The sequence below is a fragment of the Saccoglossus kowalevskii genome, chromosome 10 (assembly GCF_978046115.1).
Source record: "Saccoglossus kowalevskii chromosome 10, keSacKowa6.1, whole genome shotgun sequence".
In the NCBI taxonomy this organism is placed as follows: domain Eukaryota; kingdom Metazoa; phylum Hemichordata; class Enteropneusta; family Harrimaniidae; genus Saccoglossus; species Saccoglossus kowalevskii.
Window position 1 is genome coordinate 23,051,731 of NC_140650.1, and position 15,048 is coordinate 23,066,778.

At 34.8% G+C, this 15,048-nt stretch overlaps 1 protein-coding gene and 1 long non-coding RNA gene across 3 annotated transcripts in view; both read right to left on the reverse strand.

Moving 5' to 3' along the window:
• LOC100373647 (DNA replication complex GINS protein SLD5-like) overlaps window positions 1-15,048 on the reverse strand; it is a 56,126-nt gene that overhangs the window by 28,356 nt on the left and 12,722 nt on the right. Inside the window, exons 4-7 of one of the 2 annotated variants that reach the window (XM_078006205.2) lie at window positions 8,608-8,705; window positions 5,922-6,010; window positions 4,928-5,018; window positions 3,437-3,543 (exon numbers count right to left, since the gene is read on the reverse strand). In XM_078006205.2, coding sequence (XP_077862331.1) covers window positions 3,447-3,543; window positions 4,928-5,018; window positions 5,922-6,010; window positions 8,608-8,705 — 375 coding nt within the window. In that variant the 3' untranslated portion in view covers window positions 3,437-3,446. Of the gene's footprint in view, window positions 1-1,618; window positions 3,544-4,927; window positions 5,019-5,921; window positions 6,011-8,607; window positions 8,706-15,048 lie in introns of those variants that run through there. The other variant, XM_002742040.4, reaches the window with a different exon arrangement.
• Window positions 12,653-12,987, reverse strand: LOC146737974 (uncharacterized). The gene is made up of 2 exons (XR_014930798.1): window positions 12,953-12,987; window positions 12,653-12,829 (listed from the first exon to the last, which is right to left on the reverse strand). It is a non-coding gene; the product is annotated as an uncharacterized LOC146737974 (long non-coding RNA).

Genomic DNA, 15,048 nt, shown 5'->3' on the forward strand with positions numbered 1-15,048 from the left:
ATACTGTTCTCTGCGTCTTATCGCCCAGTAATTTTTGTGAACCAAGCGTGGAGAGCATAAACCAACGACTCACTCTATATATAAATTCTCCCCACCCACCATTCTATCGCATACACTACCGGTATCCACTGGAGACCTTAACTATTCAATTCAGTATGATAATTCCAACATGACAATCAGCAAAAGCGAACCAGGAGACTTCATTTTCAATGAGAAAAATGAAGAGACACTGTACTACTTCCTGTTATTCTGCAACATGCGCTTTCTGGGTTTGCATCGTCATTGCATGGTGTAACCAAAAAGCTAAAATGTACATCTCTGGTTTAATACTCAAATTTAGGTTCTCTTGTGCAGTGACATAACAGGGTCTAGCCGATAAGCAAACCTACACAGGATTAGCTTTAATCTTAATTTATACAAATGTAGCATCTGAACATACATTGTAGGTATATATACTCTCAGATTTGATCTTTCCCATTATCTGCAAAGATGAGTACCGGGGGTATTACCAAATGTTTTCACTTAGTCTGGTCTATTCTGAGGCGTATTCATTGCTATTACGATAACTAAAAAGAGGTCGCACTAAAACAGACCAGTTCAGGTAATTTCGCATCATTGCAAAAGATTCTACAAACTCGTTCTTAAATAAAATTGCCACGACTGAGCCATTGTGAAATGATAAAATCACCCCCCCCCCCATGTTAAAGTGGAATTAAGCCAGTTTTGGAATGGTAGAGTGACAATTTTGAATCCAAACTAAAAAACAAAATAATGTGTACCAATGTTCAATATTATTTATGGTGATGTAATAATAATAAATATTAGTTGTCATAACTACTACTATAAAAGGAAAGCAAGTACATTCCATGTTTGAAAAAAAATCTGTGCGAGATTAATATCCTGAATGGCAGAAATGCTTGATTTTGATACATTTTTAACATTAAAACGACCGTAAATTGGCCATCTTGAATCGGATTGCCAAATGAATTAATATGTGCGACATGAAAGCTATGTACTTGATTGAAATTCTGTTATGAGTCTTGTGTTGATGTATTTTGGCCATTTTAACCTTTGCTGAAATTCATAATTTGGGTTCACATGTATTGAATACATTAAAAAGCTATTCTCAAAGACTGAGATATGTTACGACCTCAAACCTTGCCAAGACCACAAATAACAAATTATTTTCTCCCATGCGAACAAACTTTCCTAACGCCAACAACAAGTTAAGTTTGATGAAATCTGTTCATTCATGACAGAGATCCAGTTGATATTACAGAAATATTCGACTTTGTTGAGTTATTCAGCACAAAAGTGGTCGCCATTTGGCAGGGAACCAATGAAAGTGCAAGATGCATAATGTATGTATGAAGTCTGAAAGTAATAGGTCCAGAAATGTCCAAGATACATGTGGTAGCACGTACATACATGTGGACGAAAAAAGTCCCTGATGGATGTACGGACGGACGAACAAACAAACAAACAAACAAACAAAACCCAAAAAACAAAACCCTACTTCAGAGTTTGAGACTAATAATGATGTTTAAAGAAAACATTCGCAGCCATGTGATATGTAAACAAACAACTGAATAAAGAGCCATTTGTGTTTATGAAACTATTTAATTGACATTAATGGAGTGAAGTAGTTTATGCATTTATTTCACATTTTTGAATTGTTATAGTACAAGTCATTAACCGCAGCGATAGTGTTTCAGCGTAACACCCAACATTTATCGACAGTCCAACTACCAAATTATGGTCTTTCCATGCACTACTCCTGAAATAAAATACTGCATTTGCTCTGATAGGATAGCCTATTTTATCCTATAAACGAAATATTGCGTTTATTGAATACTACATTAATATAGTACAACTTATTTTGACCGCCTCTGTACTCCACACATAAACACATGTGCTACTACACAAATACTTTGAGTAAATATGCATACATTAAAAGTACAGATGATTAATGTGTTTTCTATTATTACATTGATAAAACTTGCACAAATCTAGAGGCATTTTGAGATGTTTTCGATAAATATTCCATCAGTATTCAGATGATTTTGTTTCGAACAAAGGCGAAAACATCAGATAGATCTATAATTGGCTGGAGATCATCATGTGATATGCAAGATTCAACTTTCATCAAAACAGATAGCATAACCAGGACGGACAAAACCAGTACAACGACCTAGCATGTTTTGTTGACCCCAGTGGCTTAGGTTTCAAAAGATAGAAAAGGGCATCTATAGGTCAGCTATACATAGTGAAATGAATACGCCATACTCCACTGAAAACAGGATTAACTTTATCAAGCTTAAGGGAACTTAACATTCCTGTTGAATATAGTTTAAGCATCTGGTATCTTTAAGTATTATATGGATATGTTATTTTTTTTTTAAATATTTGTGGTACCAGAGACAGTCTCAACATTAAATTTGTAAATACTTTCCTGACATTTTTTTATGCAACTTGTATGCACTGACATCGGATACCGTATTGGCTCTATTAAAAGCGCATGCACTTATGTAAATGACAGAGGTATATCTATGGACAAAATAAGTTGTATGTTAATAATCAAGGATACAATAAATGCAACTGTTGGTTTATAAGAATTTCTAATTATGCAAATATGACAGAGCACTTTTTTCTTTAAGTAACGATACCATATCCATTTTTGGTACTCGATGACAGGACTGTGAGATATCTTCATAAGAATGATGGCATTATGCAAATATAACACACCAGCATGCATGCCTCAACTCTTTGAATGCCGTAATTTTTCCTGCCAAAATTTTTATGCCACATTTTGAAAATTTTTATGTATTTTTCTATAAATTATTCAATAATTTTGGAACGAATAGACATACTTTTTCATTGGCCACAGTTATTAATCAAAATTTTTGAAAAAAAATGAGGGAAAATATGAGAAATGTAACAGACGTTGATTTTGACATTACTAATAAATCTTAAGTAGCTAAAATGGTGGGAAAAACATGTACTTAAAATTGAGGAAATGGAGAAAATTAAAGATGGTACTGTAGAATACTTTATTTTAGATGAAATTTATTTTCACTGAATTTTGACGAGTTGAATGTAATTTGGGAAAAAAGGTATATTCGCTGGAATTCTATTTTCACTGAATTATTCCTTCAGTTAAAATTAATTCCAAGCGAAAATAAAGTATTTTACAGTATTTAATTTCAACAAGTGTTACTTTTATTTTAGCATAACTTTCAAAATAATGACCTCTTTGTCATTATTGAATGCCCTTAATTAAATTAACATCAGCAAAAATAAAATGATTTCCATTATCATCACGAGCATTCTCACGTCCTTGAAAACTTCAAATCTTGGATTGTTTTCCCTTCCTGTGTAAAACAAATCCACTATTTCCAACAAACTAATGACAAATTCAAGCTACCTATGAGTATACCTGCATTTAATTATATCAACGAAACCGCTCCATTAAGTAGCAGGGTGGAAACCGGTTTATACCGCATGATATGCTGAGCGTCTTTTTCTAGATTCACTACTTCGTTTCTGGAGTGAAAAACAATATTAATGAGACGTCAGTGGAAACTATCATGATATGTCTGACACAAATTCATTGACCCTCGTGGAAAAAAATGTTAGATAAATAACACTGAAATAAGATAGCGGAGCCGACCACAATGACATTTTAAACACAATTTAGAAATTATTTTGAGTCATTTTACAGAAGTACAGTGCACCATAGGTCACATATCGCAGTAATGAACATAACATGGGGGTGGTGGTGTGTGTCTCTTTCTCTCTTCTGCAAAACAGTTGGTATCAAAGCTTCTGAACAGTGTTTTGAGAAAAAGATTCTGAATGCAAGAATCAAAAATTAAGGCCTGTTTACCTGATGAGATTTTAAGCAGACATAGGTAAATATGCAAATTTGTTGTACGTATGGACAGGTAAAAAAGGATATTAAGTGTATTATGGTCTCTTGATGGCGCACTCACTAATTTAATCCTTTGAATGGCAAAGTCAATTTTTATTACAAGATACACCTCCAATTTTATCATTCTTTTTAAAAATGATCAAGATATCCAATTGGTCCAGAATTGTCAATGAAATTAGAAAAAAATTACATGAAAATGTTGCACTTAATTGAAGTTCAAAAGGTTAAAATACAACACATGACATGATAAAAACAAAAGTAGTGAGCAAATTAGTTAATGAGGGCAGTCAAACCAAGAACAGTCTTGTAAGAAGAATGTAAATGAATGCAAGAATTAAACCATGGTTTTTGATGTATAAAGGAAAGACAGCAACCAGATTTTAGTATACACATCACATTCCATAGTGATGTATCTGATCAAAGTTCTTTGTGAAATGCTTTTTTTGATCATCAGAATGCATAGAATTTTTTTAACATCGACAATCATAAATATTTATAGAACATTATTTCAATGTAAGTTTACTAGTTGGGCAAGATTTAGACACAATTTGCACATAAAAGTGGATCAGTAGGCATGTTTTAGGATGCCAGATATTTTTCTTGCCCCCAAATTAAGAGCAAATATTTTGACATTTTCTAAAATTTTCAGTAAAATTTCATAACCATTTTTGGTCATACATATAGTTTCAGATACTGCTTTTAGTTTTTTGATCAAAAGGTTTGTCATTTCTTTTAACATTTCATGTGGGAAAGAGCAAACTCATTTTGTCGATTTTAAACAGCCAATTGTCTTCAAAATGACTCCATCTTAACAAAATGTCAATCCAAACTTTTAGTGACAATACATCTATTTGAGGCAGACAATGGTGTAGGTAAATGTTAGTACATCTGGTAATGTTGGTATACATTGTAAATCATGGGTATTTCCCATGATGCACTGGTACATTTCTCAAGATTGCGGATAAATTGAAATCAAGAAATATAATAAAATCTTACTCATGTTCATCTGTTTCTTCTTCAACAAGAACTCCTTGCTGACTTTCGTTGACTTTAAAAAATATATAACTGTTCATATTTGGCCTTGGAGCTAGATTGAAACGAACCACAGATTTTGTAAGATATGTACAATTATATGCAAGATATGTAAAGAATAGACTGACAGTTAACTATCCTTTCATGTCATATTATTTCTAGTGTTCTTAACTTTTTTGTTTTTCTGCACTTTTTCTTATATTTTCTTCAATATTTCTGGAAATGAACCCTCATTTTGAAGCCAACTGACAAAATTTGAGTCACTTTTCAGTTCTTAGTCCAAAAATTTGGCTATTTTTGTCACAATCTTCTGAAGGAAGTTATACCGATTAAAATCTGGAGTACTGTGCCATTTAACAACTAAGTTATTTATTGTCTTGACTAGAATAAATTCCATAATGTATTTTCCGTTTTAATTCTACTCTGTGTACAAACCAAACAGAACTGATATGAGTAAAATAGCCGTCCTATAAATTTGAAGCAAATCTATGAAATTGTTCAGTGATGTTCGGTTATTGCGAATACTGTTTATTACAGTACACATATTATCGGTACTTAACTTTTTCACTACCAGACTTTCTCTTCCAAATTTTTCGGCACTTTTCTTTTATTCTTCAATATTTTTTGGAAATGAACCCTAATTTTTGGAGCCGACAGAAAAATTTGTGTAAATTTTCAAATATTTTTCTCAAAAAATGTGGCTATTTTTGCTTCATTCTTCTGAAAGAAAGTGCAGAGTATAAACAGGACTATTTCGTGAATTTATGATAAAAAGAGGGAACTGGTTGTGAAAAGGTTAACACGTCAAAGGCGTCAAGCAAAAGTTTGTTGACAATAAAACTTTAATACTCAAACGAAATAACTGCGAACCTCAGTGCAATTGCGCTACTTTCTTTTGTTAGGGAAAGAAGTCCTCGTAGCTATAAACCCCAAATAAAGTGTCATATTCTACACATACCTGTTTTGTCTTTGTCTATACTTTGAAGATTTCGTGGCATATGTCGCAATGTCACATTTTTTAGGTGTGTTTCTAAATTTTCAGTGAAGCTGGAATGTAAAAAAACAGTTACTGTCAATGATATAGTTCAGTTTTTAGTCACTGTGTCCATTACAAACAATGAAAGATGTACATTATAGTTAAATGTTTGGGAGTATCCAAAATGTTAATGCGTTATCAACTGATTAAAAACAATTTTTTTTTTGGGATAAAATCAGCCAAACAAAATAAAACTGTTGAATGACAAATGTTGTTTAGTCAGAACATAAAAATAAAAAAATGAATCAACATACATATCTATACAATTATTATCTGGTCTCAGCACCTATTTTTAATGAAATCAGTCAAAGCATGTTCGAGAAATGTTTCAGTCAATAATTTTTAATCCAATCACAAAATAAACTAACATGCATCAGTAGAATATCATATTAAGTTTGAAAAAAATCAGCCAAGACATGTCTAAGAAATATTTTAGTGGTTTTGTGAGATAAAATTGGCCACCAGTTAGTCAAAGGTCCGTTAAACAAAAAAACAAATCTACAAGCATATGACATGCAAATTGACATGCATCAGTAAAAAACCCTCAACCATGAAGCATGAGTGACGTCAATATTAAAGTCTGAATGAAATTGACAACAAGTTTACGTGTTCGAATATTAAGTTTTTGTCGGTTTTTGTTTTTAAGGACTAAAATGGCCACACGTCTGTTAAACGTCAATTGAACGAAAAACTAAACAAAGTGCATATGTCTCCCACTATGGCTATCAACTTTAAAGAAAATTGGTCCAGACTTGTCCAAGAAATGATGTTGGGTGGATGGACAGATGTCCAAAACAAGGACTAAAAAATAGGCCAATGGCCTGTTGCTAAACGGCTATTGTACAAAAGATTAGTGCTGTATATGACAAATACCCCAAAAGGCAGTGAGTGAGACAATAAAACATAATGCTAAAAGTGGAATTTTTTACAAAAATAACAGAAATATTCAATAAAATTAGAATCAAAGAGAGCTTAAAAAGAACTCCAGCATGTTGAGAGAATAACATAACATGATATTTGCAATTATCTGAATTCGTAATACATGTATATACCAAGTTTTGTTGAAATATGTTGAATGGTTCTTGAAATAGCACCCAAATAGCTTGAATTTCACTTGCTGATATGCAAATTATAAATTTCCACCAAAAACTAAATATATACGAAAACTGTCCCAACACATCTATGCACCAAGTTTTATTAAAACATATTAAATGGTTCTCAATATATCACCAAAATAGCCTAAATATGGATATGTAAATTAGGCAATTTGCATAATTTCCCACCAAAATCAATCATGTCTATACACATTTAAATATGTTGAGTGGTTATGTTTTCATTACAATCACAATAGACCAATCAAAGAAAACTTGAAACTCCCATGTGCAATGTGAGAATGAGAAACAGTTGACAGAACAAATGGGAAACATTACATATTTCCCTGTGAGCATATAATTTTGAATATGGCATCATTGTATAATCTTCCCAAGTTTTGTCCATTTTCCCCCCGACAACTTTAGTGCATTAAGGAGAAGGTAATGAAAAAAAATCATGAATTTCTGAAATTTTTGATAAATTTGGCCACTTTTAGTGACTGGGTGAAGTGTCATCCAAGCTACATGTGTACCAAGTATCAAAGAATTTGGACTACTGGTTTTGAAAAACAAGTCAAAAGTACTATTTTTGATGAAAAATGACAAAATATTTGCTAAAAATGAACACAAAATGAACAAATCTGATAGAGAGCAATCGGACTACGAGTTTCAGAAAAGAAGTCGAAAATAGCATTTTTGACCACAAATGACAAAAAATATTCGCTAAAAATAGAGAATTAAGGATATGGCCATGGGATGAACAAATCAAGTAGATGTCAACACAAGGTACATACAGACCAAGTATCAAAGCATTCCGGCTACCGGTTTTGAAGAAGATGTCGAACATAGGATTTTTGACCAAAAATGACCATTTTAAAATATTCGCCAAAATTAGGAAATTTTTAAATTTCCTTTATACCAAATTAACAAAACTGATAGAGGACAACCTAAGGCACATGCACTATCAATATCAGCACTGTAGATCACTTAGTGTCATAGTAGCATAGAAGAAATTTTAGAGTTTTGGGGGGCTAATTTGCATAATTTTTGGCAGATCGACTTCTCATGAACAAATTACCATCTACACCCATCAAGGCATCCACACACCGAAAATCGAGTCAAACGGTTCGGCGGTTTTTGAGAAGAAGTCGTGCACAGACAGACAGATAGATAGACGGGCGGACGACAGACGCAGGACAGAAACCCATCCCATAGGCTCAGCGGACTTATGGTCTGTTGAGCCAAAAAATGATACAGAAGAGTATGACTTGTACAAGATTGATTGCCTATCAACACAATGGAGTCTGCAAATGTCAACATATTCATCATTCTGTTCCTGGACACTGCACAACATCAGGATGTTTGTCATTTTTATGCCACGATAAACGAGTCAGGGGTCTTAATTTGGAAGCATTTTTTTAAAAAATGACTACATGTTTTCTAATCTTACAGATACTGCTCTCCACTGTAGCATAAGTGCTGAAGGATATTGATGCTTGTGAAAGATCTCTACTCACTCTTTAGCAAATTTGAATTCATCGTTAGACAGGCGAGAAGTTTCTTCGTCACCACGTCGAAGTTCGGCTTCTAAAATGTGATGTACAAATTGCTCTATCTGAAAATAATCAAAGAATTCCAGAAAATAGAGTCAGTATAAAAATGAATCTAATCCATTGATGGAGCAAATGTACTATCTATTAAGGTAGCGAGAAGAGAAATTGTCGTTTTTTTTCTTGATTTTTAAAAAATCAAAACGTTTACTTCAGACCTTGACACATTATCCCAGCTTTTTAAAATATCAAAATTCGGGTAAGATGCTGCTCAAATTGTTGTTTTAAATGCTAGCACAAATAACTACGACTGCCGTTTTCGCGGATATTTGCATAATGAGTATGTTTGGGACGAATTACATGATAACATTTTTTGTGCATACTTTGTTGTTGACGATTCTGATATAACGGGTGATAAGCTTCCTGTTGCAAACAATGCGTGTTTATCTAGCTTCCATTGGCAGCATTATTATCAGTCTAGACTTCGTTTGAAAAACACGCTCATAACTTTGTGCAACATTCTTTTAAATCTCTTTTTTAATTTCGTTTTCTTTTCTTATTCAATATTCTATTTTACTAATGAATTTACTAACGCAATGCCGAGGCAAAGAAGGAGAGCGAAGACGCCGATTACAGACGAGGCAAAGAAAATTCTGCGACTCAGTGGTGCGGCGTCTTATTATAACCAACCACCCGAGTGGTTTGTTTGAATTCGACGATGAGGTTGAATTATCTGCCTCCACTCGAAAAATATTTAATCACCTTACTGATGACGACACCGATACGTCAGACGACGAGGAAGCGAGTACGGGAAATCTGTTGCTCATCGATGTCAGCACAAAAATAAGGCCAGCAGTACCGTTTCCGTGTGCAGCGGATGCAACGAGGGGCACATGCGTCTTGTCGAAGACACAACTGCTCAACACGGCTGCAGCAGCAATTTGTTCTTTCATTGTTCAAGCTGCAGCCGTCTGTCAGAAACTCTCCCAAAAAAACGGCCACATTTTCAATGTTAATCGACAGTCTGTCATTGCCGCCAGAGGGATAGGAAAAGGACGTAGTGCGCTGAGAAAATTCAGCAGTTACATGGGTTTGCCGCCACCGATTTCTGGAACATGCAAGGGCGTAGCTTAAGGAAGAGTTTCAAGATTCCGCTGAAGAAATCCGGCAGCTGAAACTAGGTTTAGAGGTGGAAGAGGATTTAGAAAACGACAAAAGGAGGACTCATGACGGCACTATCCATAGACACTGGTAAGTGCATTATCACCGTAATTTACGTCCAAAATGCTTTATTATCACTTTGATTTTCCGCCTGTTTGTGTGTGAGAAAAAATGGAAATTATTTATAGTCAGTTTATCCAACACCAGACTGATAATCACAATGAAAACCCCACATGAAAACAAGTATGTTTCATGAGACTTGGGTCGATATAGTGCTCTGTGGAAACACTTTATTTAAACTGTGTTTGTGTCGTAATTATTTTCGAATAATAATATTATTATGTGTCATCGTTATGTTTATGTTTTTTTGTAGGAAAGGTCATTGATTGACATGTTATGGTGAATCATTGCAGTAAATGTGAGAAATGGAATGGTCCTAAATCGGGACCAGAATACGTGGTGTCTGAATCACAAGCCCAAGTGTCAGGCGAATTACGAAGGATCTTCAAAACAGATGGAACCTCATGGAACTCAAACTCTATTTGAGTGGTGCCTAGAAGTATAATTTCAGGTAAGAATTACAATGTACCATACGTGTTTTAGTCGACGTACCACAGTGTCTTGAATTGTGAAAAAAAACTGTCATTTTGTTTTTAGGTATATAACATTTGTAGGTGACGGGGACAGCACCGCTTATCATTGTCAAAACACGTATAACGACATCGAGGTGAGAAAAGAAGAATGTATAGGCCACGTTTAAAAACGAATGGGGACGAGACTTCGTAGGCTGGTGAAGAGGCATAAAGGTATAAACTACTAATAATTATTTTATTCAAAATGAGATGATGGTATAGGAGTAGTACTGTTTTTAAATTCAGATCTGATACTTCACTATGATAACCAATAAGACGAATTGACTTACATTTGGAGTTTAATTCTCTGTGGTTTGTTTGTGTTTTAAGAAAGATGGAAAGGGCCTGACTGGTCGTGGGCGTTTGACGAAATTGGTTATAAATTTCATCCAAACATTTTATGGAATGGCTTTACGACATAAGAGTAAGAGCACGTCGTGAATTTAGTCACGTGACTACATTCCCGAAATAGTGTACACACAATGACAGTATATTATTATCACATCATACGTTTCCTACGATGTAATAATATTCAATCTTAGGGTTGTTTTTCAGGGAATGCAGAGGCGATGAGCAAAAACACCAAAGCAATATTGCCCACTATAGTAGTACATATGAATCACCAAGACATCAACACTGCTCTACGGGTGTAGAGTCATGGTGTAAATACCAATCAGACCTGGTAACCGGAAAGAACACTTATCGGCCAATTGGGCAACCATTCTCCAAAGCTGTCGTAGAAGTGCTTCAACCGGAAATTGACGCCTTGGCGAATGTGAATCTTGCTCAAGGGCGCTGAAATGTGTTTAACGCAAAACTCAAACCATGAAGTGTCAAGTATTAACGTTGGCATTTGTATGACAGTGGCACACTTTAACAGCGGCATGGAAAAGTTTAACTGTCGACTTTACGAAGCGCACAACCTTCCAGTCTCCAGTTTAGTCGACATGTGTGGCGCTCCATGGACAAAGAACGATTACGTGACTGTGAGGCAAAATCTACCAATTCGGCAAAACGGCGCAGAAAGTTTAACAAATAAAAACACCTGAAAATGATAGACAGATTCGAACAACAAGAAGGGCCGTCATATTCATCGGGGCAGTTCGTAACTGGATCTATTGCGACATTGAAGACAACAAGAATACCCTCGATGTGCTTTGTATGTAAGAAACCACGAAAAGGTCACCCAAGAAAGATGCACGGCCGAAACTTAATATTATGGTGCTACAGCACATATATACGACATATTAACGTTTATGTTTAGCTGCACATGCCTGCTGTAATAATTTTAATATTGCATATTAATAAAATAGTTTACAACAATATAGGAAATAATGAATGTGTTCATACCATATTTATTTTATTTTATTATACAATTCAAATCCCTCCGATGCTCTCTACTATACTGGCAAAGTTGAAGATTTGTGTTTTTTCATCTCGCACAATTCCTGTTCAGGCTCGGTTTTGCAGTAACTCCTGATATAAATAATTTGTGAGAAAACAAAAGTCCAGACTTTGTCTGTCTACACCCCTAGCTCAACAATGCAATCGTTCACAGAAAACCTGTCATGCATAAATTATATAATAAAATATAACGAGGAAATAACGCATATACATCCGAGCTTGTTGTGGAGTTGATTCGTTCATTTTGTCAGCATTTTTATTTCTTGCACGTTTTCCTGACGCTTTCCAACTGTCACAAAGCGATTATAATCAGGCCACAAGATTCATTGAGTTTGTTGTATCGAACCCTGGATACACAGTGTTGGTATCGGTTATATGTCCTTCCTTGCTAGAGGATATTACAACTCTGAATTGAACCATGGAGCTAGAAAGGTCCCTTATAACTGACATAGATACACTTTATTGTCGATTGCTCTAAACCCCAAATACGATCCAACGTAAACTACTAGTAGCAAATGACAAGAAATTTGCGTAAATATAAGGGCCGCTCCTGGAAGAATGAAGCACCTCCCCTTACCAGTCGTGATGAATCAGATTGGTCTAGAGAAACTACTCTATATGAATACGGAATTTTGCACAGTTAATAGGAACAGTTACATTTGTATCCCCGTTTTTTTTCGTGTCATGTATCAAAACATATTACTAGTATCTTTTTTTTTTTGGAAAATCACTCTGTTCTCAGTCCCGGGAAACATTGATTTAGAGTCGTGGCTATGTACCTACTGTACAGTCCAATAGTTCATATCAAACACATGTAAATATTCAAGTAATTGTTTATTTCTATCAAAGGCAAACATCAGGTAACATACAAAACATAAATTTCAATATCAAAACAAAATCACTGTCCAAGATACATTTTAGAAACTCTGTGACGTCAACATACTATCACATACAATGGTACAAAACTCTTGAATGGTTACGGGGTATGCAACCTGCAAGATGAAACAAAAAATTGCCATAGTTACTAAGAGGCACATTGTATAATTGATAATATAACAGCAGAAAAGTAAATCACACGGGATGCAAAAAGTTACCTTTATAATTACATTACTTACTGGCCAGTATCCACCTTTTACTCTCATGGGCAAGACAGCTCGGACAAAGGATAACACAGTTGCAGGCAAAGTGTACCGTTAAAGTCCTATTATAAACCGCGGTTTATATTACAATGTATCAATTTAAAAATTGGGATCAAAAGCTCAAGTTCGGGGTGCGGTTTCTATTACGTACATATTGCAATCACTAAATGGGCGTGGTCATTTTTTGTCCACAACACATGCACAAAACAAACAATACACCGTACAATCTCTTGAATAGGCGTAGGGGAAGAGTGAAAGGCCTTATTTTGGTTCTAAAATAGGCGTTACGAAATGTTGAAAAATTACGATCAAAAAAAAATTCTACATGATACAAAAAATACTCAGTATTTTTAATGTAATATGCATTTTTTTTTTTTAATTTTCTTGGTAACGAAAAGTATATTCTAACAGAAGTTTCAAATAAAAACACGAATGCACTGCTTAGTAGCAAATGATCACATAACGGTAGCTCGATCCGGCCATGCTGCTGGTCTCAAGTGAATAACTTACTTGTTTTCGAAGTGTTGATATTGGTGATTACAATAACGCACGAAAAATAAATTCGTTGAATTGTTATAAAATGCAAGTAAAATTCAACTTAGTTTCCCCGTAAGCGAATGATTTCAGTCACATGTAAACAGCCGATACGATATCCGCCATGCTTTTGAATGCTCACGTGACGTATTATTGACCGGATAGGTCAAGTCGCTAATTAACCAATCAAAATGCTGGATGGTGCCCACGTGTCTAAATTACATAGCTCATTTAAATATGTTAATGACAGTTCAGCGACCTGATGGTGAACGCAACACGGAAGAGATTTACCGATAATGTAGTGCGATCTTTTGCCTTTGATTTCCATGGGAAAACGGCATGATTTTTTTTTTTAAATCAAGAAATTATATGTTTTCGAAAGATAAATTATTCTTCAATGCTCAGTTTAACACTTTTACGGTGATAAAAGCTCATTGTCTAAAACTTACGAAACACAGACGTATTCAGAAAGAGTATTGACAGAGGTCGCCGCCAGAACAAAAGCAGTTTCATTGCCTGTCTGACATCTTATCACCGCTGAACAATAAATAGGTGTGAATATTTTTAGGCCTGTTGTCCAAACAAAGAATAGGATTAGGAACAATGCCGTTTTGGAACAGCTGGTTTAAACAATGAAGACAGTCACGGTCTTGATGAATTGGGGGTGCGGTTAGTAATAGGTACTTTTCAAGTTTTCAATTTTTGTTAAGAACTCTTTAACCCCGAAGCCGGGAATTGGGGGTGCGGTTACTATTACGTATGCGGTTTATATTAGGACTTTAACGGTACTGACAATTGGGCGGGCCGACACTTTTTCTGCGTAATAAGAAACAAATCATATATATTGACGAAAAAACGCATTCTAAGATATAATGTACAACATTTACTACATGTTTCTGACGAGTAATTAATTTTATTATTATGTGACAACGCAAGAATGGTGAAATAAAATACTTACGTAGAGAGCCTGAGCCCATGTGCAGTAGCACAGCCATTTAATTTTCCAATGACGTTGCCCTTTTAGTTTTCTATCCCGAGTGGTGTTTTCAATCCATTCACATACCTTTACGCCAAAATAAAAGAAATAATATATATATTAGTTACGAACGATATTTTTATCACCAAGTATTACATCAAGGTATAGCGTTGATTCAGGCGTAGGCACAGTAAATACCAAGTGGTTGATTTCGACATCGATGTAAATATTCGGTGTTCTGCGATTGCATTCGGTGAACTATTTTTATGTTTTCTCCTACAAAACAATGCCCTTTACACGCTTTGTTTGGAGTACTGAACGTAGTCATAACAAATTATACTTGCTAATAAAAACAAACGAACGTAACATCGATATTGCATAGTCATAAATCTTTCAATTGAAAACTGTAATCTTCATACTAATTGTCTTCAACTAATCATACGAAATTGGTAACAGTGCTATCCATGAGAAAGGCGTAACTGGGCGATACTTACCCAGCATCTTGTACTTCTTTCACCAATAATTCATGAGCAGCAACTAAAGAAGGGACTGTTTTATTTTG